The sequence below is a fragment of the Furipterus horrens genome, unplaced genomic scaffold (genome assembly GCF_987537825.1).
Source record: "Furipterus horrens unplaced genomic scaffold, mFurHor1.1.pri manual_scaffold_4, whole genome shotgun sequence".
In the NCBI taxonomy this organism is placed as follows: domain Eukaryota; kingdom Metazoa; phylum Chordata; class Mammalia; order Chiroptera; family Furipteridae; genus Furipterus; species Furipterus horrens.
In genome coordinates, this window is record NW_028327174.1 from 204,139,286 (window position 1) to 204,163,502 (window position 24,217).

General features: G+C 64.8%; 1 protein-coding gene across 1 annotated transcript; it reads right to left on the reverse strand.

Annotated features, from left to right (window-relative positions):
* Positions 1-137: 137 nt before the first annotated feature.
* ADAMTS13 (ADAM metallopeptidase with thrombospondin type 1 motif 13) lies at positions 138-23,863 on the reverse strand. Its single transcript, XM_090275287.1, is given in 30 exon segments — positions 138-569; positions 1,184-1,368; positions 2,343-2,519; positions 2,656-2,802; positions 3,294-3,612; positions 4,259-4,463; positions 6,317-6,499; positions 7,073-7,118; positions 7,121-7,275; positions 7,368-7,497; positions 9,907-10,027; positions 10,619-10,802; positions 11,685-11,867; positions 12,425-12,554; positions 12,635-12,776; positions 13,693-13,874; positions 14,805-14,885; positions 15,459-15,579; positions 15,874-16,022; positions 16,158-16,284; positions 17,709-17,772; positions 17,870-18,021; positions 18,302-18,406; positions 19,198-19,360; positions 19,635-19,775; positions 20,917-21,063; positions 21,171-21,295; positions 21,523-21,606; positions 23,470-23,609; positions 23,788-23,863. Coding segments are annotated over 30 exon segments (4,350 nt in total). The 3' UTR covers positions 138-383.
* Positions 23,864-24,217: the final 354 nt, after the last annotated feature.

The window sequence follows — 24,217 nt, forward strand, 5'->3', positions numbered from 1 at the left end:
AAGGAGACACTGAGGAGTGGCCAGGAGAGGTCAGGAGCTGGCCTGGGGCTCGACCGCGGCCAGGGGATCCGCGCCGTGCCGTGGAGTGGGTCTCCAAGCCGGTGTGGACACGGTATGTGAAGGAAACGCCACCCAGATCGCGCGTTCTGTTTATTGACGCCCAAAGGGCTGGAGCTGCCTCTCCAGAGAGCCCCCCTCCCGCCCACTGACGCTGGGCACGTTGGAGAAGGTGCCAAAGGTGATACTTAAGATTCCAATGGGAAAGCACCCCGGAGCTGGCCAGGCACCTAACAGGTGCTCGTAAGTGTCTGGGTCCCTCCTCCCCCTTCCAGAACTGGGGGAGGCGCCCCGCGGTCAGCCCAGGGATGTGCCGGGAGAGGAAGCTAGGGCCGGGCGCTGGGGGGCTCCTGAGCTCTGGATCGGAGTGTCCAGTACTGGCCCCGCAGGCGGGCGTGCGTTTCCAGGAAGCCCTGGCTAAACTCCATCTCAGCCTGGCTGCCCTCTGACTCCCAGTAGAGCGCTTGCGGCCCGCGGAACGTCGTCATTTTCAGACTGTGGACGTCGCGGATCTGAGAGGAAAGGGGCAGCCGCGAAGGGCGGCCACAGAGGAGAATTAGCTGGCATTCACGGAGCCCTCGATATACCAGGCATCACGCACTCCGGGTCACGCTTAATCCTCACGCAACAGCCCCATCAGGAGGACACTATTATCCTACCCAGGAAACCGAGGCTCAGAGAACTCCTACCACTTCCCCAAGGACACACAGCTGGGGTGCCAGAGCTGGGACCTGAGCCCAGGTCTGTCCGATTCCAGAAGCCAGGCTGCCTCCTCCTGAGGAGCTGATCCCTTGCAGAGGACGCTTCTCCCAGAACACACAAAACCTCATGGGTGGGGGCGGAGCTGGCCCCCTCTCCTAGCAAAGTTGTATCAGGCTCTAAAGTTATACTTCAGTCCTGGGTTAACTGGCTGTCTGCATCAGAAACGGTCTTTTCTATTTCACTTTTGTGTGACTAAGTGGAGGAAGCTCCTTTCTCCCATTCTTTCCCTAATATTGAGGTTTTTGGTCTGCAGTAAACTGGAGGGTTTCTCTAGCCCAGCTCCCCGAGTCCCTGTCCCCAGGGACAGCTGTCCAGCATCAGAGCGGAAGTCCACCCATTCCAGTTGCCATCATGGCCCCCTCACCAAGACGTAGCTGGCGCCAGTCCCCGCAGCTCCCGCGCCTACGTCAGTGGCCCGGGCGTGGATGGCGATACGGGCCCACGGACCCACGTCGATGAAGATGCGGCAGCCCCCCATGCTTCTCCCATCTGGACTCATCGGCGGGCTCGTAATTTCACCCCGGGGTCCAAAGAGTTGCATGTCGCATTCTGCAGGGAAGAGCGGGGCATGGCCTGGGCATGAACACGGGGGCCAGGGCTGCTCACAGCCGGGCAGCAGGGAGGGGACGACATGGAGCTGCAGTCAAGATCAGAACTCCCCAGCGGAAGCCCCCCCTAAATCTCACCTCTGCCACCTCCGACCCTAGGCAAAGGCTTTAAACCCTCTGAGCTTCAGTCCCTTCCTCTTTACAGCGAAGGTGACAATAGCAAACAGGACGGGGCAAAGTCACACATGCGCAAGTGCTGAACACCAAGCCACCCGCCGCACCTCCTGCCCTCCCCGGAGGCAAGCACCGGCGTGTGGCGCGGCTGGGAAGGGAGGAGCCAGGAGCAGGCGGGCAATGGCAGCGGTGCAGCGACACACTGAGGGGCAGGGGAGGCAGCGTCCAATCTCCATGAAGGAAAGAGCCGCCTAGTGTCCCGCTTCTCACGTGAGGCTGGGGAGGGGACCCAGAAACCTCTGGGACTGGCTGGGGAAGCCGCCTTCAGTCAGCTTGAACTGCTGGGAGAGGGCAAGCAGGGTCCCTGGGGTGCCATCCTCTGCACCAGGGGTGTGTGTGCGCACACACATGCAAGCGTGCATACGCCCTGCTCTGCAGGGGATGAGACGAGGGGACAGGGCGGGGGAATAGGCTGGGGACAGCGGCTCACACGTGAGCCCCCGGGTGTGGGGCCGTGGCAGCCTGAGGGATGGGCGAGGACGTGGCCGGAGTGCCCCTCTGCCCAGCTTGCTGAAGGGTCCCAGACAGGAAGGGGCGCACACACATCTCAAGACCTCGTGCTGACATGCTGCCCACCGCAGACGGACACTGGCCACCGCGGGGTGAGGGTGCTGGGGGTGTCCGGGAAGGTGCAGCGTCCTCGCTCCCTGTCGGCTCGGGACCCTGTCCGCCTTGCCCCCGGCCCGCTGGCAGCAGCCCCCGCCCAGCCAGCCTGGGGAGGGACCCCACGCTCCGCCGTACCTCTGTGCGTGGCCACCGGGGCAGGCCGGCTGGAGTAGCGCAGTACCACTCCGCCTCCCGGCCGCCCCAGGCGCTGCCTCACCGCCAGGGTGTTGGCTTTGGAACCGAAAGTCATGCCGGTCAGCTTCCTGCACGTCTTCCTCCAGGTGAGCCTGCCCCACAGCAGCAGCATGTCCCCTGGGCGGTGGCAGCGCAGTGAGGGTCCTCACCCACCCTCACCCCCACTCGCTCAGCAGCACCGTGTCCCGGGGGCAGACAGTTCAGGTCCCGCCCTCCCAACTCCTGGCAGGGGCTCGCGTGGCCCCAGACATACCTGCACTGCAGTTGAGGGAGCTCTCGAGGACCTGGAGGGTCACCACCTCACCCAGGGGCCGCCCGATGGCCACCACACAGTCAGCCTGTCCGGAGCCTCGCAAGTCAATGGTTCCCGCTGGCTCCAGGAGCTGCCGGCCACAGGGACCTGGACGGAGAACCGCAGTGCAAGGGGCAGAGCTCCAGGTGGGCACCCCCAGCAGGGCATGAGGAGGGGCTGCCGTGCAGGGAGCTGAGGGTCTCCCAGGCCCAGGCAGAGGTCTGCTCAGGTCAGGGCTGGGGGCGAGGGGTCAGATGTCACCATCCCGGGCTCCAGCGAGGGAGGCCGTGTGTGAGGGGTGCCTGGCTTTGGTCACAGAACGGGGTCTGGCTCTGAAACCTTTGGGTTACCTTCCCTGATGATAGTAAAAGTGAGCTTGTCCTGGGCCCATGAGGAAGGGGACCAGCCATGAGCCCTATCCCTGAACCCCATCCCTTCAGCCCAGCTGCCACATCCCAGTGACCCACGTACTGTGACCCCAGGACAGCCCCCTGCACATCCCCACAAGGAACCCGTCCCAGGTCTCCCAGCTGCAGGTGCCTCTGTCACCCCCCCTGCAGCCAGCCAGCCACCCAGACAGGAAGGAGGAAGGAACATACTGGCCTCCGCAGGGCCTTCCCGGGGCCCCGGCAGGAGCCCCTGAGTCTGGGGAGCTGGGGAGCGGAGGCGGGCCCAGGGCTGGGGCCACTCCGGGGAGGCAGCAGCAGGGCCAGCAGAGCTCTGTCCTGGAGCAGTGGCTTCCTCATGGGGCGCCGGGCTGGGAGTCCCCTGCTCTGCGCAGGGCCCGGCCCAGCAGCCCCGAACTGTCGCTGGCTTGGGCAAGTGCCGGCAGAAGCCAGCTGGCACGGGCTCCTGGGCCCGGGGTCCCAGGCAGGTGTCACGCCGGCGCTGGACGCCATCCCCACAGGAGACGGAGCACTGCCAGGAAAGAGGGAAAGGAGTTGGTCTGTCCCTTGCTGGGCGTGACAAGGGCAGGGGACCACGGGCAGGCATGATCTGGTACAATCTTTGCACAGCGCTGTAGGGAGTTATCTGCCTCCATTCTGCAGGTGGGGAGACTGGGGCTCATAGAGGTTCCCTTGCATGGGCCACACAGGGAGGCAGGGCAGGGGCGCAAGCTCAGGTCCCTCTCTGTCACCCGAGGCCTCTGTGGCATGGCCTCCTCACCACCTGTCAGTCCCTGCAGCCCATCCAGCCCCTCATCTCCCCCGGCCCCGGTGCTCCCGGGCCTCTGACCGAGGCGGGGTGCCCGTCTGCTTTGCCTCTCCCCTACACCACGAGCGGGTCTCTGTTCTCCCGGTGCCTGGCGAGGTGCTGGGCCTGGGAGGCGCCTGCTTGTCTGAGCGGAACAGTTATCTGCCCGTCACCTTCCCTTGCCTCCAGACCTCGGGCTTCTTAAGGTCCAGCTGCCCTCCACATCTCTGCGTCTTGCTGTCTTCCACCTCTGGGTGCCCCGACTGCCCCCTCTCCATCTCCTTTCAGGGGGTCACAAGGACTCAAGGCTCCCCAGGGTCCCGTGGGTGAGGACCCTGAGCAGACTCTCCCAGCCCCCCGTGGCGCTTACCTGCGTCCAGGCACTGACGTGCCACTGGTAAGCGCAGTCAGCCACCAGGCAGGGGATGCTGGCCCGGGGCCGCGCCAAGGCCGCGCAGGCCGCCCCGCCCACCTCCCTGTCTTGGCCTCCGTCCAGCTGCACACAGGCCACTGAGCGAGTGGCCGTGCCGAGGCCACAGCTGGCTGAGCACGGGCCGAGGGACGTGACTTCCCACCTGCAGGAAAAGGGAGACCCCAGAGGGGGGCTGGGCCTCCCACAGGACGGCCCTGCCCCACGGGCTCCGCAGGCGGTCAGCCAGGACAGGTTCCAGGGCCGCGGGGACCCAGACGGCAGCCCTGACCCCTCCTGTGTGGTCCCAGGGCTCACTACTCTGCAGGAAGGACACCTCCCTTTCCTGAGCCAGGTGCCCCCCTCCGTCCCCGTCATCACACAGCCTGTTGACAACTGCGGAGCTACTGGCTGGTCCCAGTCACGGGCGAGGAACAGCGCCCGGCAAGAGGGAACGCATCTCAGCACGGGTCAGTCCTGTCCATGTTCACCTGCAATCGCTCAGCACAGGGTGGCAGCCAGCAGTTTCAGAGGGGGAGACTGAACGCGCGACCCCACACCGCCCTCGCGACCCTCTGCTGCTGCCTCTTCCGCACGGGCCTGGCACTGTTCCCGACGCCGGGCAGACGGCAGCGAGGCAGCCCCAGAGCCTCGCTCAGAGCCTGCGCGTCTCTCCACCAGTGGGCCGGCAACTCCGTGTCGTGGGCCCCGTGCGTGCGGTGCGGGATGTTTAGCAGCACCCCGGCCTCCGTCCACTAGGTGCCAGGAGCGTACCCCACCCCTGTCATGACAACTGATTGACATGCCTCAGACAGGGCCACCTGTCCCCCGGGAGGCAGAATCGCCGCTGGTTGAAAACCCATCACCATGGGAGGAACAGAAACTCAATAAACAGAAATAAATGTTAGTGGCGGCAGAGACTGTGAAGAATTCAGCAGAACCCAGAGGCGTGGGGGGGTGCGTGTGCCAAGGGAGGGCCCCCACCTCCTGCTGGGTATGTGGACCTGAGCCTGGGTAAAGGGAGAGCCCCGAGCCAGGCATCCCTGGAATGTTCCAGAACATCTAGGCGGCCAGACAGGGCCAGAGTGGCTATGGCGACAGCCAAGCAGGAGCCAGACCTCACGTGTGCGTGACATTCCCACAAATCCCAGATCACCTCTAAACGTGACGTGGAGAATGAACAGGCACAAAGTCAGCGGACGTTGGTCCCGAGCAGCGAAACCCACAGACACTGGTCGGGACGGTGAGTGGGTCCTGAAGCTGCCAGCTGAAGACAACTCGATACGGGGATGGGAATTGGGGAGGAGGGACCAACAGAATGTGCTAGAAAGCCTCCGCAGGGACCCCGACACACACAGAATACCCCAGGGAAGTGCCGACAAACAGTGCTGGTTAGCGAGCTGGGAAAACCAAGTTTGCTCCCGGCTTTGCAATGCACCCCAAATAAATCGAACATGGGTCCAGGGGTCAAAATTTAAATTCAGTCTTATCTGCAAGACGTACTTCTTTAAAAACCAGGTGGGACGGACTCATGGCGCTATGGTAACATCTACTGAACCTGGTGGCAGGACACTGGGTCTGCTGCCTTCTTTTCTGGACGTGTATGGACGATACGGGAAAGCATTCCATTATTAAAAGCGCAAAAGTACAATGAGGCCGCCCCAGGAGAACGGCGAACAAGGCCGTGAATGTCTGTCTGGTCCTCCCGCGGGGCCCGGCCGAGCACCATCCTGTCCTGTGTCGGCTTTGGTGGCCCTGCGGCCCCCCACTGGGACCGCTGCGGGGCTGCACTCACTGCCCCTGCTCTGCTGTGAAGCGCCCGCGGCCCCGCAGAAACAGCAGCGCCGCCAGCGCTTCTCTGCACAGCGACATCGGGCACCGGCACAGCCTGCCGGGTGGTCCCATGTCCTAAGAACTGTGCCCCGTGTGAGGGGCGTCCTCTAGTCCCCCGGGCGCCTGGCCTGGCGTCTGCACACAGCGGGAGTCCAGGCCACCTGCAGGACGTCTGGGGCTGCTGACCTGGGCGGGCAGGGCTCCGGGTGGCAGGCCTCCTGCTGCTCTGGGCGAGGCAGCCCCTGGCACTGGGGGTCCGGCAGGATCTCCTCGTCCCTGTCCTCCCCGTGGGCCCGGGCACAGTACAGGATCCTCCGCACGACCCCTCCCCCACAGCTCACGCTGCAGGCCGCCAGCTTGTACCGCCACCTGCGGCAAACCAGCATGAGGGAGGCCCAGAAGCCAGGGGTTCCCTGCACGTCCCCACACCAGGAAGGGCCTGGGGAGGCTCTGTCTCTGGGGGTCACCCTCACCTCTCCACCGAGGGGCTTGGCACAGTGGACAACGACCATGCAGAGGGAGCCATGCGGCAGAAAGGGAAAATGAGGGGAGAAACAGACATGCCCAAAAGGCAGGGGTGCCCCCGGGGTCCTGCTAAGGTGTCTGTTTCTGAGGGAGTCCCAGCCCCACCAGCCCCTGGGCCTACCTCCCACTGCCTTGGCCACAAGCACCAATCACCCCCATCACACTGTCTGTCCTGTTTATCGTCCATCTCCCCTTGCCCCAGCGTCTGCTCCAAGAAGGCAGGGATGCCTGCTGTGAGCCCCCGTGCCAGACAGCGCCGGCAGAGTCGGTACCCAGTAAAGAGCCGGTGATGACAAACTGAACCATCAACCACGTGAGCCCACAGCATCCTGGATCCAGTGCCGTTTGCTTTACACGTGGCCCCGTGAAGCCCCCCCAGGACCGCCTGACCCCCTGTGTCCTCCGGAAGGGGCCCACCTGGCGGGGCAGGGCTCGGGGCTGCAGTCCCCCAGGGGGCCGGGGGGGGTGCTGGCCAGCACTTGGAGTGAGGCAGGGGGGTGAGCCGCCCACGGTCTAGCCGCACGCAGCTCACAGCCAGCGGCACCTGCCCTCCTCCGCAGGTCACCGGGCATGGTGCCAAGGCTCGGGTCTCCCACCCGTGGTGGGGAAAGGCCAGCGCTCTGTAGGAGGCCCCAGCCCAGAGTAAGGCTCCGTCCTGCCCTGGGGATACAGGCTGCTGCGCACCCCCCATACACTCTTCTTCCCCACTCACCGAGCCGGGCACAGGGCAGCCTGGCAGGCCTCCCGCCGGCCCTCCGGCTTGCTGGCCAGGTCACACAGATCTTCCTGGACGGCTGTCCCAAGGGCAGAGTCCATGCACACAAAACGCAACTCCATCCGGCCTGCAGGAGGAAAGGGGGGACCGCATGCCCCGAGAGGAGGGCTCAGGCAGGGCCACAGGTGCCTTGATCTCTGAAGAGCTCCAGCAGAGGGGTTGAGTCTTGGCTCTGCCAATAATCAGCTGTGTGACCTCGGATAAATGATCTAACCTCTCTGAGCCTCAAGGTTGTCCATATACTGGTGCCTCATCTGCAGGGATATGCATAAAGATTTTTAAAGGGGATATACAAAAAGCCTGGCACATAGTAGGTGCTCAACTGCTATAGTTTACTGAGAGGTGTTATAAGAATTGCTATGTAGCACTCCCAGTCAAGATGCCGTCATAGGCAGACATGGCTCACCTCTTCGTATGACCACATCAAAATTACAACTAAGCCCTGGCTAGTGTAGTCAGGGCATGTGCCTGGGTTGTGAACCAGGGTCCCTGTTGGGGGCATGTGAGAGGCAACCAATCTACATTTCTCTGCCTCTTGTCCTCTCTAGAAGTAAATAAAATATTTTTAAAAACAAATTACAACTAAAACACAGAACAACCATCACTCAGAACCGTCAGAAATCAAGTTGAATGGAAGTCTGCCAGCCACGGAATTAAAGAAGCCACACCCATCCAGACGGGCAGGGGGGGCGCAGACGCAGAACAGGCTGGTCTCACCCACGTGTGGCGGATAAAGATTTGGGAGGGGGATCTCGGGAGTGAGGAGTCCCAGCCCCAACCAGGCCCCCCAGCCCAGAGTTCCAGTGCCAGGAAGATAAGTCCCCACAACTTCTGGCTGCAAAAACCAGCGGGGATTGAGTTGGTGGAAGAAACTTCAGGAGCCCCAAGCAGTTCCTCTTAAAGAGCCCGCACACGGACTCACCTGCTCAGACTCGCTCCCTCTGAGCTCCAGCACCAGGGCAGCAGCTTGTAAAGCCCCAGTGGTGCACAGGGAGGAACTAAAGTGTCTGACATCAAGGCGAGCAGAGGCCATTGTCCCTTTTCTAAACCTTCCCCCAACAGAGCCGACAAACTGGTGCCATATCTGAGACTCCACCAACCTGGCTGACACTGTTTCACCCGCCTTGGAGATCCCCAGAGACTCTGCCCCACCCAACTAATGGGCCCACCAAGCTGTTTGTCCATATGAGTGGCTGGTCTTGGCTCAGGCTGCAAAACTTCCTAAATCCTCTCACACAAGCAACAGCCGGCCTCAGTGAGCCCCAGGCCCGGCACTAGCAGCAGCCAGCCTAGATTCACAGCCTGGCTTTGCCTAGAATCTCAAAGCCCAGCACAAGTAGCAGCCTTCTCAGATGGCTTTACAGCTCAGGCAGGGTGGCCGCCAGCAAAACACAGGTGGGGGCTGACCTTGGCCTGCACTACCTGGGAAACCCCAGGGCCAGCACACCCAGTGGACAGCTACAGACCACGTCAGAGCACCAGCGCCCTGACCCAGCACAGCTGATCCTCCACTGAGGGTGGAGGTTGGTGGTCACTGGTCACAGCCAGTCCTTGCAGCTGACTGGCCTGGGTAAGTCCCTCCCACTGACCTGCCAACAGCAACCAAGGCTCAGCTACAAGAGGAGGGTGTCTTCAGCCCACATGAAGGGTGCACCTCGAGTACCCAGCTTGGGTGATAGGGGAGGCTGTGCCCCTGGACCCTACAGGACACCCACTACATTAGGTCACACGACCAAGACAGGGAGTCAAAGCAGCTCTACCCAATACACAGAAACACACACAGGGAAGCTGATAAATTGAGGAGACAAAGAAACCTGGCCCAAATGAGAGAACAGATCAAAACTCCAGAAAAAGAGCTAAAGGAAATGGAGATAAGCAATCTGCCACCAAAGACCTTACCCGCAGGACCCGTGGGCATGAACAACGGTGGGAGGACTGCCTGAGGGAGTGGGGGTGCTGGGTGGAGGGGAGGAAAGGGGGGGGAAATCAGGACCACTGTAATAGCATGATCAATAAAATACAATTTAAAAAATTGCCATTTGAACACCCTACACTGTGTTTATCATAAACACGCTGTTAGGAGTATCCTCAGAAGAAACCTCTGGTCTCCGTTCTGGACATGTGGAAGTTTCCCGAGCAAGCGGGGAGGGCTTAAAGGACACTGTGCGCCTGAAGGTAATCGCACTGCTCTGGTTGGCGCCCAGGAGCGCAGAGCTAAATTTGGGGCCCGTCTCACGCAGCTTCTCCGGACCTTAAGAAACAGGCCCTCGGGCGCCAGCATCACTGGGTTGCATGTCCTTCTCCTGTCCCTGGCCAGTCACTGAACACGTTACATGGCTGTCTGCACTCTCCGTGTGCAGTAGGTCACGTTCCCGCGCACTCTGGGTTTTCTGTAAGGCACCCACGCGCCTTCTAGGCCTAGCAAGGCGTAGGCAGGTGACAGCTGGCTCACGGGGGCCGGCCTGAGGGACCTCACCTCTACCGCAGGAGACGGAGCACGGCCCCGCCAGGGGCGTCCACACGTGTGCAGCCTGAGCGCCGAGCGCCGCTCTGCCTGGTGGGGAGGCGGTCTCCGCCCCCCAAGGCTGGGAGTCCAGCTGCAGGGGGAAGCCACAGGCTTGTGGGTCTGGGTGTCCCGCCTTCAGGCCTCTCCACCCCTCCCCTCCCCAATTTCTTCAGGGGAGACAGGGGGTCCCCAGCAGCCCAGAGGCTGCCCCTCCCTGCTGATCCTCTCCAGGGAGACTTGCTTCTGGCCCCCAATGGATGCCCCCCCACGCCCCCCCACCCCGGCCTCTGCATCAGCACGCACGGTCCCTGTGGGGCGGGACTGAGAGCTCAGGAGCTGGCTGTGCGGCAGGCAAGGCCCGCAGCCCCCAGCACCTGCAGGGGACGGGGCGGGCAGCCCCCAGCCCTGAGCCCTGGGCACCAGGCAGGAGCCCGGCCGCACTTCTCTGCACGGCTGGCACCGGGCCGCACAGAGCGGCATCTGGGACCCCTGAGCCTGGTCTGCGGCGGGAGGGGCTTCCCCGTAGGCCCTGGGCTCCGTTCCTAAGCTTGTCCTGGACCAAGGGCCCGGCAGACGGCCGCTCTGCAGAGGGCGGTCATCTCACTCTGGCCGGGAGGCTCCCCACTCTCTCAGCCAGACTGGGACCCAGTAGCCCCAGCCATCCCTTGCCCAGGAGACTCACGTGGCCCCAGCCCGGAGAACACGTCACCCCAGTGCAGGGCTCAAGGGCAGCCAGCTCGTCACCCGGAGAGCAGGGCCCAGGGGTCACCAGGGCGTGTGGACCCCCTGCCCCCGGCACACACGTCACGTTCTGCACGGCCAGGTCTGCTCCACAGGCCGGCAGGCACCCGTCTGACAGCTCCCGCCTGAAGGCACAGGTTCGCCAGTGGGTGTCAGTGCAGCCTACCCCTGGGGTGCGGAGAGCCTGCCCCCCCAAGCCCCCGGTATCCAAGAACCCGAAGAGGGGCCCGCAGAGAAGCAAGCCTGGGGCCTCTCGCTGCGGCGCCGGAGCGGCTCCTGCAGGCTCTGCACTGGGAACCCAGGGTGCAGGGCACCGGCCCGCCCCTCCAGCCCAACCATCAGGTGGCCCCCGAAACCCAGCGGGTGCTGAAGAGCAGGCGTCAGGTACCACTGGGCTGCCGGGACGGGCGGGAAATCGTTTTGCGTGTGTGCCCACCCCGAGGGGCAGAGGCTGCGGGAACGCAGTGTGGAGGTGGGTTCTGAGGCAGGGTCAGTGCTCGGGGGCGGGCAGGCGACCGCTCCATCTGCCGTGGACGCGAGGGGGCAAAGGAGTCAGAGCCACGTGTGGGCCATCAGTGACCGAGGCCAACCCTGCCCAGGGCACAGGTAAGAAACTGGGAACTTGCCCTGGTCACCCGGCCAGCCGGCAGCAAATCAGAATGAGAAGCCACTGTCGGCTGAGACACCGCGGGGCCGAGAGGCCCCATAGAAATGATGGCGGTAATGACAAAGTGACATCTACGGCTTTCATTCGCAGGCTCACTGGGTCCCACAGCCCCGCCTGAGCAGGGACTCAGAAGCTCAGAGGGAGGAGCGGCCGGCCCAGGGCCTCCTGGACAGCAGGTGACTCTGAGGCTGGCCCTGGTGACTCTGGGTAACACCACCTGTCCCCCAGGTGGTGGCGCCGGCCGGAGGCCTTGGGGAAAGGGGTCCCTGGGCAGGGGCAGGGCTCAGTGCGGGGACAGGCCCTGGCGGGGAGAGCCTGCCCCCAACCGCTCCACGCTCACCTCGGGGGGCAGGGCTGGGAGTTACAGGCCCGCACCGCCGCCGGCTTTGGGCCCAGCGCTCCGCACCTGGCCGGGGGCAGCGTCCTCAGGCGGCGGCCCCGGGCCTCCACGCAGCGCACCGCCCGCTCCCGCAGGCCTCCCCCGCAGGGCGCACTGCACGGGCCGAAGTCTCCAGCCGCCCAGCTGAGGAGGACAGGGACAGAGAATGGGCTCAGGGGGAACGGGGCGGGAGGCAGGGGGGTCTGTCCAGCCGACTCGCTTTCCTGGTTGGGGCTGGGCCCCGCCTCCCTTCAGGAGCCCGGACGTTGCACAGGGACAGCCAGCCCAGTCCGCCCGCTCTCCGGGGCCCCAGGTGGCACCTGGGTCTGAGGGTACCTGTATAAAAGCGAAGGGGGTGGCTGCCCCTGCCCAGCCTCCCAAGGGGACAGCCTTGTTCCTAACGTAACGCCCCTATCAGCACACCTGCCCGGGCGGTGACAGCCATGACCTCCGTCATGATCTCCCTGCGTCTCCCTGCCACCCTTCCGGGAGGGGGCCGTGTCCATGTGACAGTGGCCACCTGAGCTCGAGGGCGTGCTGCCCGCGGACAAAGTACTTCAGGTGTGGCCCACTGTCCCCAGTGTCTACCCTGTCTCAGTGTTCTCACCGGCAAACGCCAAGCCAGCCCCGCCGCCAGGCCGGCCCCCCCCGGCCGCAGCCCCCTGCCCCTCACCGGCCCCCCAGCTGCGGACGGCACTCACTGCGGAGGGCAGGGCCCCGGGCCGCAGGGTTCTCGCCAGGCTGCGGGCGGCTGGCGCCCTCTGCACTGGGCAGCCTCCGCCCACCGGCTCCCGGCCTGGTCCCAGCAGCGGTAGGTCACCCACCGCAGGCCTGGGGAGGAAGAGGGAGGCGTGGCCGCTTCCATGCAGGGGGCAGACGGAGCTCCGGGCCGGCCGTGCCCCGGGCCTCACCTGCCCCACAGCTCACCGAGCACGGCCCCCGCACGGCCGCCCACGCCCACGCCCAGGCCTGCCGCGGCTCCTGCCGGAAGTAGGTGAAGGAGACGTCTGGGCGGGTGAGGTCCCCGTACTCCTCGCCGTAGCGCCTGTACACCTGCACGGGTGGGGGCGGGGGCACCGGGCTCGGGGCAGGTCCGGCGGGCTCCTGGGGTCACCGCCCCGAAGCCTTGGGCTTTTCGCTCCTCCAGGCCTATGTCCTTTTGCTCAGCGAGCAGTCACTGAGGTGACGGCACACCAGGCTCTGGGGACAGGCGGCCCTGAAGCGCCCGGTAGGTGCAGGGCAGCACCTGTCCCGGGTCCAGCAGGCTCCCCGGTGAGCGGGGTCAGCAGACCAGGAAGGAGCCCTGGGGGCAGGGAGCAGGGCTGCCTTTGGACGCAGGGGCGCCCGGACCAGGGCCACAGAGGAGGAGCCGGGGCAACCCCGTGTCCGCAGCCAGGGAGGGACCGTTCCCGCTCCAGCCCCTTTGTCCCTGCACTTCGGGGCCTCACCCTCCCACCCGGAGGACAGGGCGTCCCCAGCCCTCTGGGCACGCCCGAGACCCCCGTCAGCACGCACTCTGCAGCAGCGGCCACTTTTCATGGCGCACCTGTGGGGCACCACGCGCTCCGCACACGCTTCACGGACGCTCGTTAAAGAAAACAACAGCCTCCACGACTTGACGACACAGGTGTGCTCAAAGGTTAAGCCCCGCCCACGGTCCTGCAGAGCCAGGACGCGGACCCTAGCCCACCTGAGCCCGCGGCCCGGGCTCTTTATCCTTCATCCTTCCGTCATAATTGCCCCTCCTGGGGTCGAATTTTCCCCCAAGACCCCCCTCAGGCACTGGCTGGCCTGAGCGTTTACACATCTCAGACCCCAGCTCCACTGCCCCTCCTGGGGAAGCCCTCTGCGCCCCCACCCCCAGATTCCCAGGGACTTGCAGTCTCCCCCCAAGTGACCGCCGAGTGACTGAGCAAGTGGGTGAGGGAACGGATGGACGGGGAACCCCAGGAGGGGCCTGCCTGGTCACCTGGACCTCCATGTCCTCCTGGGTGGGTCCCCGGATGTGGATCTCCTCCAGGGAGGGCAGCCGATCCTCAGTGAGGGTCACTCTGTACTCCAGGTGGCTGTCCTCCAGGAGCGAGGGGTAGGTGGTGCTGGGGGAGATGCTGGAGTTCCCAGCCACGACATAGCGCCCTCGGATCCTCACCGCTGTGGGGGCAGCGAGGCCGTCAGCATGGGAGGTGGGGGCCCGCCCTTTTCAGCGGGGGCCCTGGTTTAAGGAATGGGCCGAGGAGCTGCAACCTTCACGGCCACACCAGACCGTCCTCTCTGGGCCCCAGCCTCCCCAGGAGCAGGCCATCCTGGGTCTCAGTTGCAGGGTCCGCAAGGCCCACCCCCCGACACACACAGCAGTCTGGCACCAGAAGGCTTCTCACGGCAGCGACTGTGTCTTTCAGGACCTGGGGGGCACCGTGGCCTGCGCCCGTCACTGAGCTCACTCGCACGAGCTCTGCAGGCAGGTTTGGGGCTCAAAGACTCCAGGCAACGCCCCCACTCTGGAGTCAAAGGTCAGGCATGGGTGTCCTCTGCCCCATAGTGGCACTAAGTAGTCAAGAAGCTGGCCTTGCCCAGAGACGGGTCTGGCCTTTGTCCTCAGCAGCCGGGAAGAACCTGGGCAGCCAGTAGGAGTGTCTCTGTTCAAGGCAGCATCTGGCCACACCACAAAGACCAAACACGTGATCTGGTGGGTTTGGGGCAGCTGCTAACCTGGAGACTGAGATTATCCGGGTGAGCAGTCAATCAACCAACCAATCACACCTACATAATGAAGCCCAAATAGACACGGGGCCCCGGGCTCCGGGGAGCTGCTGGGGCTGGCGCTGCCTCGGCGCTGAACACGGGACCCTCCCCGCCGCCCTCAGCGCCGCTCCCGGGGCTGGCTGTGCCCCACTAAGGTCCTTCCCCTGTTGTCCGCCGTGACCGCGAGCTCTGGGAGCGCCCCTAGTAGCCGTCCCATCGGACAGCGGTTTGGGGAAACTCCGAACTTGAGGGTGGCATCGGAAGGGAGGGCATCTTGAGGACGGCGCCCTCGGCCCTCGAGCTGGGGCTAAGCCCGTGGGCGTTCTCTGGGCAACTCACCCAGGTGTGTGAAGAGGGGCCTGCGGTTGGCGATGTGCACGCGGGTCAGGTTGGGGGTCAGCATCAGGAAGGTGACGTACTCTGGGAGGAGGCAGGGGGCGGCGCTCTCGTCGTCAGCGTCCCAGTCCAGGGAGGTGAGTTCAGCGGGAGGCAAAGGGCTTCCGTGCCGGAAGCTCGCACTGTGATGGGGCTGCCTCAGACGGCAGTGAGTCCCCTGTCACAGGGGCAGTCAAGGCCAGCCAGCAGGGCCACCTGCGCCGGCGCAGGCCTGGTGAGGGGCGGTACCAGACCCAAGGCTTTTGCACCCTGGAGCCTGCCAGAGGGAGGCGGGACGCAAGTGCTCCATTGATCCTCTAAGCTCTGACTTTGCCCACGACCTGACCTTTTTAACAAAGAGGTCAAGGTCAAAGATTTGGCAGGCACAACATCCCTCCTGCTGGGATTCCCTGAGCAGGAGAGGAGATGCTGGCCTGCAGCCGACTGCCCAGTGTCTGCACTTTGCCTGCATCACAGCCACTCCTGAGGCACCCCAGCTCGGTGCAGGGCAGGGGCTGCGGCCTGCCAGGAGGCCTCAGGGCTGAGCAACGTGGGGACCCCCACCCCACCCGTACCCCAGGCCGCTGGCGGCCTCCGGGGGCTGGGGGCCAGGCCTACCTCTGGCTGTCCCAGCCGTGAAGGAGCCGCTCTGCGGGCTGCAGGTGCTGTTGTCCCCGCCACACACCTGGCACGCATCTGGCACCTGCTGGGAGTCCATCTTCCCGTCACAGCCGAACGTCTGTGCAGGGGGAGGGGCAGGTGAGACCGGGCGGCCGACGCCCACAGGCTGAGCTCCCAGACCCACACGACAGCCAGGGCCCACTTCTGGAGCATCTGCTGTCCCCGCAGGGAGCACGCCTCGGTGACTTGCTCCAGGTCACAGCACGGCTCTGAAGCCCTGCTGCGTCCCAGCACTGCCCCCCTCCCAGGCACCCGCAGATCTCACCCGGGGGTCCCTCTGCATCTTGGCTTTGATGCGACGGGCCTGGGGCCACAGGGGCTGGAAAGGCACCCACTGCCGCCTTGCACCTACCCTGCAGTGGCCCCTCACGCACAGGTTGAGGGTGCCGTCCTCCTGGGGGCCACTTGGCAAACACCGGGTCCCATCCACGAAGCTGTCCCCACGCCTCACGATGAAGCTCTCGCCAATGGCCCAGCACATGTGTCTGCACAGAGTGTCCCCTGGGGAGGCAGAGGGACAAGGAACCCTGACGCAGGCGTGGCAGGGGGTAGGGAGGGCGAGGACCCTGCAAAGCAGGACCCGGTGGGGGGGCTGCCAGCGCACCCAGCCTCGCCCGCTGCAGCCCCAGGCCCCACCTTGGCTGTGGCGCACGGCCGGGCCCCAACTGTAGAAGGAGGCGTTGCCTGGGGCCAGGTGCAGAGGCTCCCCGTCCGTCCGGGCGCACTGCTCAGACATGAACTCCAGCTGGGTCTTCCCACAGGCCTGGCCAAGAGGCAGAGCATGGGCGTGGGCAGGGGGCCTGGGGCGGGGGCATCTGTCACTGGCAGACAGCAAGGCACCCTCGTTGGGAGGGGGCCACCGTGAGGGTTTGAGCCTGGTTCCTGGCTGCACCCCAGTTGCCTGCCCTGTAAAGTAGGGGTGACAAGAGTCTCTCTGCTGCTGGGAGAATTCCAGGAGAACTTGGAGCCCCAGCAGCATGGAGGAAGGCCAGCAAGCAGCACTGCTCCCCAACCCGGGCCTGGGCTGTGGAGGGCGGGGCTTCTACTTCTCCACGCCTGGGCCGCCAGAGTCCCCGCAAAGGGCGCTGCCGCCCCCAGAGCCTCAGCGCCAAGGCGGGCGGGCAGGGGCCCTCTGAGAGGGAAGGATCAGACTGGACCGCTCGGCAGGGACAGCGACCTGGGCTACGCGGCCCCCCCAGGCCTCCTGTGTCTGCCTGGAGGTGGAGGGGCCGAAAGGCCTCAGCACGTGCAAACTCTCCAGGTGAGAGGAATCAGCCCCCTGCCTCACACCCACTGTGACCAGAACCACAGACAGTGCGTGCCCACGAGCACACGGAGGAATCAGGACCCTGCACCCCACACATGGCTTGTGGGGGTGGTTTGGAGGTTCCTCAGAGAGTGACACAGAGACCCACTGTGTGACCCGCAACTCCGCTCTTAGGTGTCTGTGCAGAGAAGTAAGGACAGGACTCGAACAAGTCCCCGTGCGTGGAGGTTCACGGCTCTCCTCCTCACACAGCCACGGGGTGGGGAGACCCACGTGTGCATCACAGGGTGACTGCGTGACCCAGCTGCGGCCCCTCCCTGAAACGGAACAGAACTTGGCCACAAAAATGCACGAGGTGCCCACACCCGCTATGGCGAGGAGGAATCGCAGGGGGAAAGAGCCAGACGCCAAGCAGGTCTGTGTGATTCCATGTGCAGGAAATGTCCCGGACAGGCGGGCCATGGACACAGAGAGGCTGGCGCTCCGGGGCCCCAGGGGCAGGGCGTGGGGACTGACCACGGGTGGTCCCGGGTGTGGCTCTGGGCCATGGAGATGCTTGGGAACTACACAGAGTGCTGGCTGCACCGTGTTGTGAACGTGCTCCCTGCCGCCCAATTGCACTTTAAATTGCACGTTGGTTTTACGCCACATAAATTTCACCTGAGTTTACAACTATAAGGATCACCGGTGGCTCTGCAGGGCTGCGCTGCGTGGCTGGGGATGGAGGGGGGGCAGGGGGGTTACCCGCCAGGGGCCTTGCTCTTGGGCGCAGGGCCGTCCTGTGTGCACACTGTGGTCCCAGCGCAGATCCTAGTAGTGCCCCTTTTTCCCTCCAAATTCCTGCCCTGACCCAGAAACCCCGGCTGCCCCGGTCCTTCGGCCCCGCAGGGCCCCGGCGCCGCGCCCAGAAGCAGGCCCACCTGCGTGCTGCACATCTCCGCCTGGAGGTCAGCGCCGGCGCACGCGCGCCCCCCGAAGGCAGGTCTGAAAATGCCCATGAGACACACGGGGTGAGAGGTGACCCAGGGACCCCCAACCAGGGGGTGGAGCCACAGCCCCGCCCCGACTCCGCCCCCAGTACCTGGGGTTGTTGCACTGCCTCGTCCTGGTGACCACGCCGCCCCCACAGGAGCGGGAGCACGGGCTGGGGGCGCCCCAGGCTGACCAGTGCCCGTGCACGGCCTCCACGGGGCTCAGCTCCGCCAGGGAGCGGCAGCGGCCCTTGGAGCACCACTGCAAAGGGCGGCAGCCAGGTCACCCGGCACCCACAGGGTGCCCGCACCCAGGACCCCCCAACACAGGGCACCCCCTCCGGAGGTCGCAGCCACAGGGCACGTGAGGCACCTGCTGCTCGCGGCTCCCGGCCAGGTGACTGCGGAGAGCGCTGGGCCCTCTGCTGTGGCTCACGTGACCCCCGCCCCCGCCCCGGGAACGAGAGCTGCCAGGCTGCAGGCTCCTGCCCGAGCACGCACGCACACACATGTGCACACGCTCCCACCCTCACTGCTCTGACCTTGTCCGGGCCACACTCCGTCCCGTCCAGGAGAGGAATGTGGAGGCGGGAGCAGCTGCTCTGGTCCATGGCGTCTGTGTGGCAGGACAGCGCCCGGCACGCGTCCTGAGGAGGGACAGGCGGCCAGCACAGGGCCACCGGGGCCTGTTAGGCTAGTGCCCAGCCCTCGCTGCCCCTCCAGGCCGCCGGGCTCAGGGGCACGGCCACCCTGCCATGCAGGCCCCGGGGGCCGGAGGGCGAGCAGGGCTGACCTGATCATCAGGACCAGGGACAGGGGCCCACAGCCTTTTAGGGACCCATGAAAATGGTTCCATTTCTTCCAAAATCAGAAGAAAAAAATCAACTTTTAGATCGAGGGAAGTGTTCTAGTTTGTAATAGTAATACACCCATATTTATACTAACACACATTAGAGCTTGTATGTCTTGTAAAAACATTAAGACATAGTTTTTAGTATTTTGTACAGAGGAAGGGGCCCAGCGGGGCAAAGGTACAGCCCTGGGAGGAAGCCTGTTCTGGGGCGCCTGGCACCCTTCACCGCCCCTCACCTGCCAGCTCGCTCCTGCTGCAGGGCTCAGCTGGGAGGCCACCTCCTCCGGAAAGCCCTCCAGCTCCCACTGGGTTAGAGGCCTTTGGTACCTGCCTACTGAGGGTGAATGTCCATGGGCTGGGCCATGCCAGGGCCGCCAGCTCCACATAATTGGTGGGGCCCAGTCAAACGAAAATGTGGATCCCTCCTTCAAAAGTTAAGAATTTTGAGAGGCAAGTGTCAGGCGGGCCCAGGGGCGCCCACAGCGGATGGTGGGACCTGCACTGGGCAGAGGGCTGTCAACTGTGGGCAGAAGGAGCCTCCCAGGAGGGCGGGGTGGCTGGGCCCCGCCTGGAGCCGGGACTCACGAGGTTCTCCCTGGTGAAGCTGCAGGCGGTCGCCCCGGGGCCAAAGGCCATTCGGCACTGCTCGTCGGCGCCGTAGTAGAGACCCGGCTGGGCCTGCGGAGGCCGCCCGGCTGGCCCCGACCGCGGCCCCGGCGGGTCCCACACGCAGTGTGCCCGTCCTGCGCTGTGATGAGGCCTCGGCTCAGGCTCCGGGTGGGAATTCTCGGCCTGCGCCCCCCACTGACGATGGAGACGGGGCTGGGGCGGAGCGCAGCGGAGGGGCCCCGGGGAAGAGGGACGGGCGGCGGAGGGAGCCTGGCGGGGCTGGGGCGGGGGTCGGCCGGGCCGGAGGGAGCGGTGTGTGTGCCCAGGGATGGCGGGGTGGCGCGGAATCGAAGGGTGGCCGGGTGGGCAGGACGCGGGTGTGGAGGCCGCGGAGGGCGGAGGGACGCGGCTACCTGAGCAGGTGCCGCAGCTGCCGGCGGCTGCAGGCCGACCACGCGAGGCCCCCTCGGGCGGGCGCGGCGCCGGGGGCACCCATCACGTGGCCGCTGGGTGCGCAGTCGCTGCCCGGGGCGCCGTCGTGCTCCAAGCCGAAGCTGCGGGGCGCGGGCGGCGCTGAGTGCAGCCTACGGCCGCCCGCGCCCTGCCATCGGCCACCCCCACGGCCGCCCGGCCTCAGTGTCCCGCCCCAGCTGGGCGGGCGCGGCGGCTCCTGCTGTTTTCTGGCTGATAAATGTCGGGGGGCTTTAGAAACGTGCAGGGCGAACTAACCCGCCGGGTTGTGAGTCTGGGGCGGACGCGGCTCCAGGACCCTGCGGTGCCCGCCCGAGGTCACGCCGGTGATCTGGGGACGGGCTCTGTCCAGCTCACGGGCTCATTGTGTAGTGCGGTTAAGTGACATGTCCGAGAAGAAGGCGGACTCGACTGTCCTGCCCACTCCCAGTTTCCCTCCGAACAGAGAGAGGAGGAAGGGGGGGGCAGCCGAGTGCAGACGCGGGGCGGGCGGGGCCGGAGCGCCCGGAACGCACTCGGAGGGGCCGGAGGAGGCTGGCGGGGGGAGAGAACAGACCCCTTTTTCCTTCAGGAGTCTCCACACTGTTTGAGTTGTGCAGCAAGGGGGTGTTACGGCACCAGTAAGAGACTGGAAATCGAAAGAACCCACCACCGTAGGTACATGGTAACAGACAGAAGCGGACGTTTGCCCAGAAGATGCATCATGTTTGTAACAAGAACAATTTGGAAATAACCTAAATGTCCAAACAGGGGACTAACTAAGCAAATTGTGGCGCATACAGAAAACAATTTTTTTAAAGACTTGGGAGAAACATACTGTCGTGCGGAGCAGCAGGCACGGACCAACACACGGCGTGGCCCCAGCTTTGCAAACACAAAGACCGTGTGTGTGTAAAGGGAAGACCAAGTGGTGGGCCTGGGGGAGATTTTGACAGCTCAGTGCTTCTCTCCCTGCGTTTCCCACACCCTTATTTTCTCATGGCTAGGCTTATTCCGCTCGCTTTTTTAAAGTTTCCTTTACTTAGTAATCAGGTGTCAGATTTTTTAGCCCTTGCTGCTGACACCGCCCCCCCCCGCCCCTGCACACACACTCCCTGGGGGGGGGGGTTAAGGGCACTGGCTCCTTCCAGCGACCCAGGGCCACTGCCAGCCCCAACCTCCGCTCCTGAGGGCCCAGGTCGGCTCCTTGGCCTGAGCTTGGCGACGGCTTGTGGGGCCACATACCTGTGTCCAACCTCATGGGCGATAGTGATGCCCAGGTCGAAGCCGGTGTCTTCAGTGATGATGCAGCTCCACGAGGCAGAGCAGGCGCCCCCCAGCTGCGTGACCCCCCGGACCTGCCGGTTACCATCGGGCAACTCCAGGTCAAACCTCGGGGAGAGAGAGGAGACACCTGAGCTGCCTGCCTGCTGTCCGGCCACCTGTGCAGAGAGCAGGACGGCCAAGGGGGCCCCATGGCCACGGGCAAGCTCGGCTACCTGGTGATGTAGAGGACCAGGTCGGCGTGCCCAGGGTCCGCATCGTCCTGGGGGTTGACCGTCCTGCCCCACTCACAGACGCTCCGCAGCGAAGAGGTGATGTTGGCCGTGATGTTCGGTGCATCCTGGGGCCGGTGACAGAGCCCACATTTACGGGACCCACGCCACCAGGGCGCCGCTGCAGGGGCATCTCTGTTCCCCACTGGCCCCGTCACTGCCCCTCGTGACCGATGAGGCCGCGTGCCGGCTGGAAGCCCCGCCACCACCCTGCAGCTCTGCGGCACAGCAGGGAGAGGTTAAGAGGACAGGAGTGGGTGCTCCAGGGACCCCAGGCTGCCGGCCCGGCACCCACCTCAGGTTGGGTCAGGATGATCATCCTCACCAGGTGCACGCGGAACTGAGCCCCCAGGGACGGGTCCCTCAGCAGCTCCGACCCCTGCGGGGGGACAGACGGGAGAGGCGACGGTGGGAGGGAGTAGCCGGCCCCCAGCAGCTGCTGACTTTGGGGAGCGGGCCTGGTGTGGTGGAGGTGGGAGCCCCCAGAAGGCTGGTCCTCAGACTGGGAGATAGACATGCTGGGGCCCACCTCTCACTCAGGCTCACGAAGAACAACGCGAAGGAAAGAAACCCCGAAATAACAGGGTGGGGACAACTGTCAAGAGTCTAGAACATTCTGTGCGAACCCTGCCCCTCTCACAGCCGACTCTGCCTGCCCTTGCTCCCCTCTCCCCACTTCTGTGGCTCCGCCTGTCCGTGTCCGTGAGGTGGCGTGACGCCCCGACTCCGAGAGCTGTTTCCGGGCACCCCCGGGGGAAGGGCGCCCAGGCGCCCCGCTCTCTGCATGCGTCCGTTGGGATGCTGATCACGGTTGACTTGTACGGTGGTGGCTTGCGCCAACGTGTCCTCTAAACAAGGCCCGGCAGCCCAGGGGGGTCGCGGCTACCGCCGGCCGCGGCCGTGTGCTCAGGACCCTGTTCGCTACCCTCGCAGCCTCAGTCTCCTCATCTGTCAAATGGAGACAAAGCCTCCGTGGTTGCTGGCAGGCCCAGCACGCGGTGGGGGCCCCACGATGACGGTGGTCATCGCCACAACCCCACCGTCTGGGCAGGAGCCCATCTGGCATCTGCCACCCAGCTGTCCTCGGTCCTCGTAAAACACGGTGCGTGACCCAGGGCAGCAAGGGCTCGGTGACCAGATTTCAGCGCGTGCCTGAGAACACGAGCTTTAGAGTCACCTAGACGAAACGCTTGTCACTCCAGGGCCTGTCGGCAGAAACCAGGCCTGCTGGGGGCTCCCCTGGGGCTGTGGCCCCGAGACCCAGGGGACAGGGAGGGGCTCTGCGACTGCTGGGCGTGCCTGAGGCTGGGACCCAGTGCTGCTGAGGCCCCCCGCCCTGCAGGGGGCTGTCCACACCCAGGGCCAGCTGACAGGGGGCAGCACCAGCCAGCCCCCTCCCCTCGCCTCCCCTCCCCTGCCCTCTGCAGCAGCCCAGGCCCCAGGCGCGGGGCCAGAGGGTCAGTCAGCAGCTGAGATTAATTCCCGAGATGCTCCTAAGAGCCCTTTGGCCAGAATTTCTTTCAGCTGGGAGTGTGTGCGTTGTGTGGACCCTTCTGATTGTGTCCAGCTGCATCGCACTGTGGCTGGCGCAGGTGACCTCATGGCTTTGACCTCCTGACGTTGTCACCCGAGCTTCCTGGCAGCCCAGAGCACGGCCACTTCTGTGTGCGTTTCACATGCGGATCCTCTTGCTGCCGGGGCCCTGGTGCCGAGTCCCGCAGATGGAAGGGGACACCTGTCTCTCTGCTGCCCCTGTGTCTCCTGCCCCACGTGTCCCCTGGAAGCCAGGTGGGGGAGACTGGCAAAGCTGGGGAAGCCCAGAAGGGGACTGAGAGGGGCCAGTGGGGGCAGCTCCACCAGTCGCCAGACAGCACTGGACGAGGGTCCCGTGGATCTGGGGCAGATATGGGGGCCACCTTGCCTCCCGCAAAGGGACCCAAGTAGCAAGAGACTGCAGGGTGCACTAGGGAGCAGAGAGGGCTTCCTGGGCCTCCCTCACCACCCCCGGTGAGAAGGGGAGAGGGAAGGAACACACAGACGCCCCTCTCCCCTCCCCACGGCCCTCAGCCCTAAGTGTGGCCCAGCCTCAGATTTACCCTGAGTTCAAACTACCAGAGAAGCCACGAGCCCTGCCTGCAGGACAGACCATAGTGTCCAGAGGCTCCTAAGGACCGAGGACGGGCTGGTGGCGGGTCCAGAGGTGCCCCACTCCCCGCGCCAGGGCCGCCCAGCAGGCGCTCACCATGTTGAGGTTGGTGAGGACGTAGCGCTCTGTGTCCTCCTGGTGAGCCTGGTGGACGTCGGGGCCCACGGCTACCAGCACCTCCAGGTGCAGGACGCTGCCCTCCGGGGTGTGTCCGCGCGGGCGAGAGGAAGGACGGCCTGGCAAGGGAGGAAGTCAGGGCTGAGATCGAAGGTTCTAGAAAGCAGGTGCACTGTGGCTTTAGCCACCTGGTCAGCCCTCCCCTTGGCCCTCACGGTCCTCACAGCCAGGGCTCTCTGTCACCCTGTGCTCCTGGGCCTGGAGACACAATGGTGGGGGCCTGTCTTTGCCACTTACCGCTTAGGGAGCTGGTGGGCCTGATCCCAGCTTTCTCGAATGGGAGGACACATACCTCCTGGGGACACGGTGACATGCCCTGTCCCCTCCCCCGGCCCTCCTGAGCTGGCCTCTCAGTGCCCTAGATACCCTCAGACAGATTCAAGCCATCCAGGGCCTCCCAACCCCTCAGGGGTCAATGCACTCAGAGGGTTGAGACATGCCCAGCTGTCACACGTCACTTATCGAGGTGACTTAGAACTGATGGCGCTGGCCAGCTAACAGGAGAGAAGCTGCTGGGTCTCAGGAGGATGGCTCCTCAAGGCCATTATTGACAGCACATTTCGGGGCATAGGTGGAAATATGTAGCTTCTATGTCCTTCACCAGAACCCGGCACTGGGCATACACTGGAGAACAGTCACCCCAAGATGGCAAGTAAAGCCCTGGTGC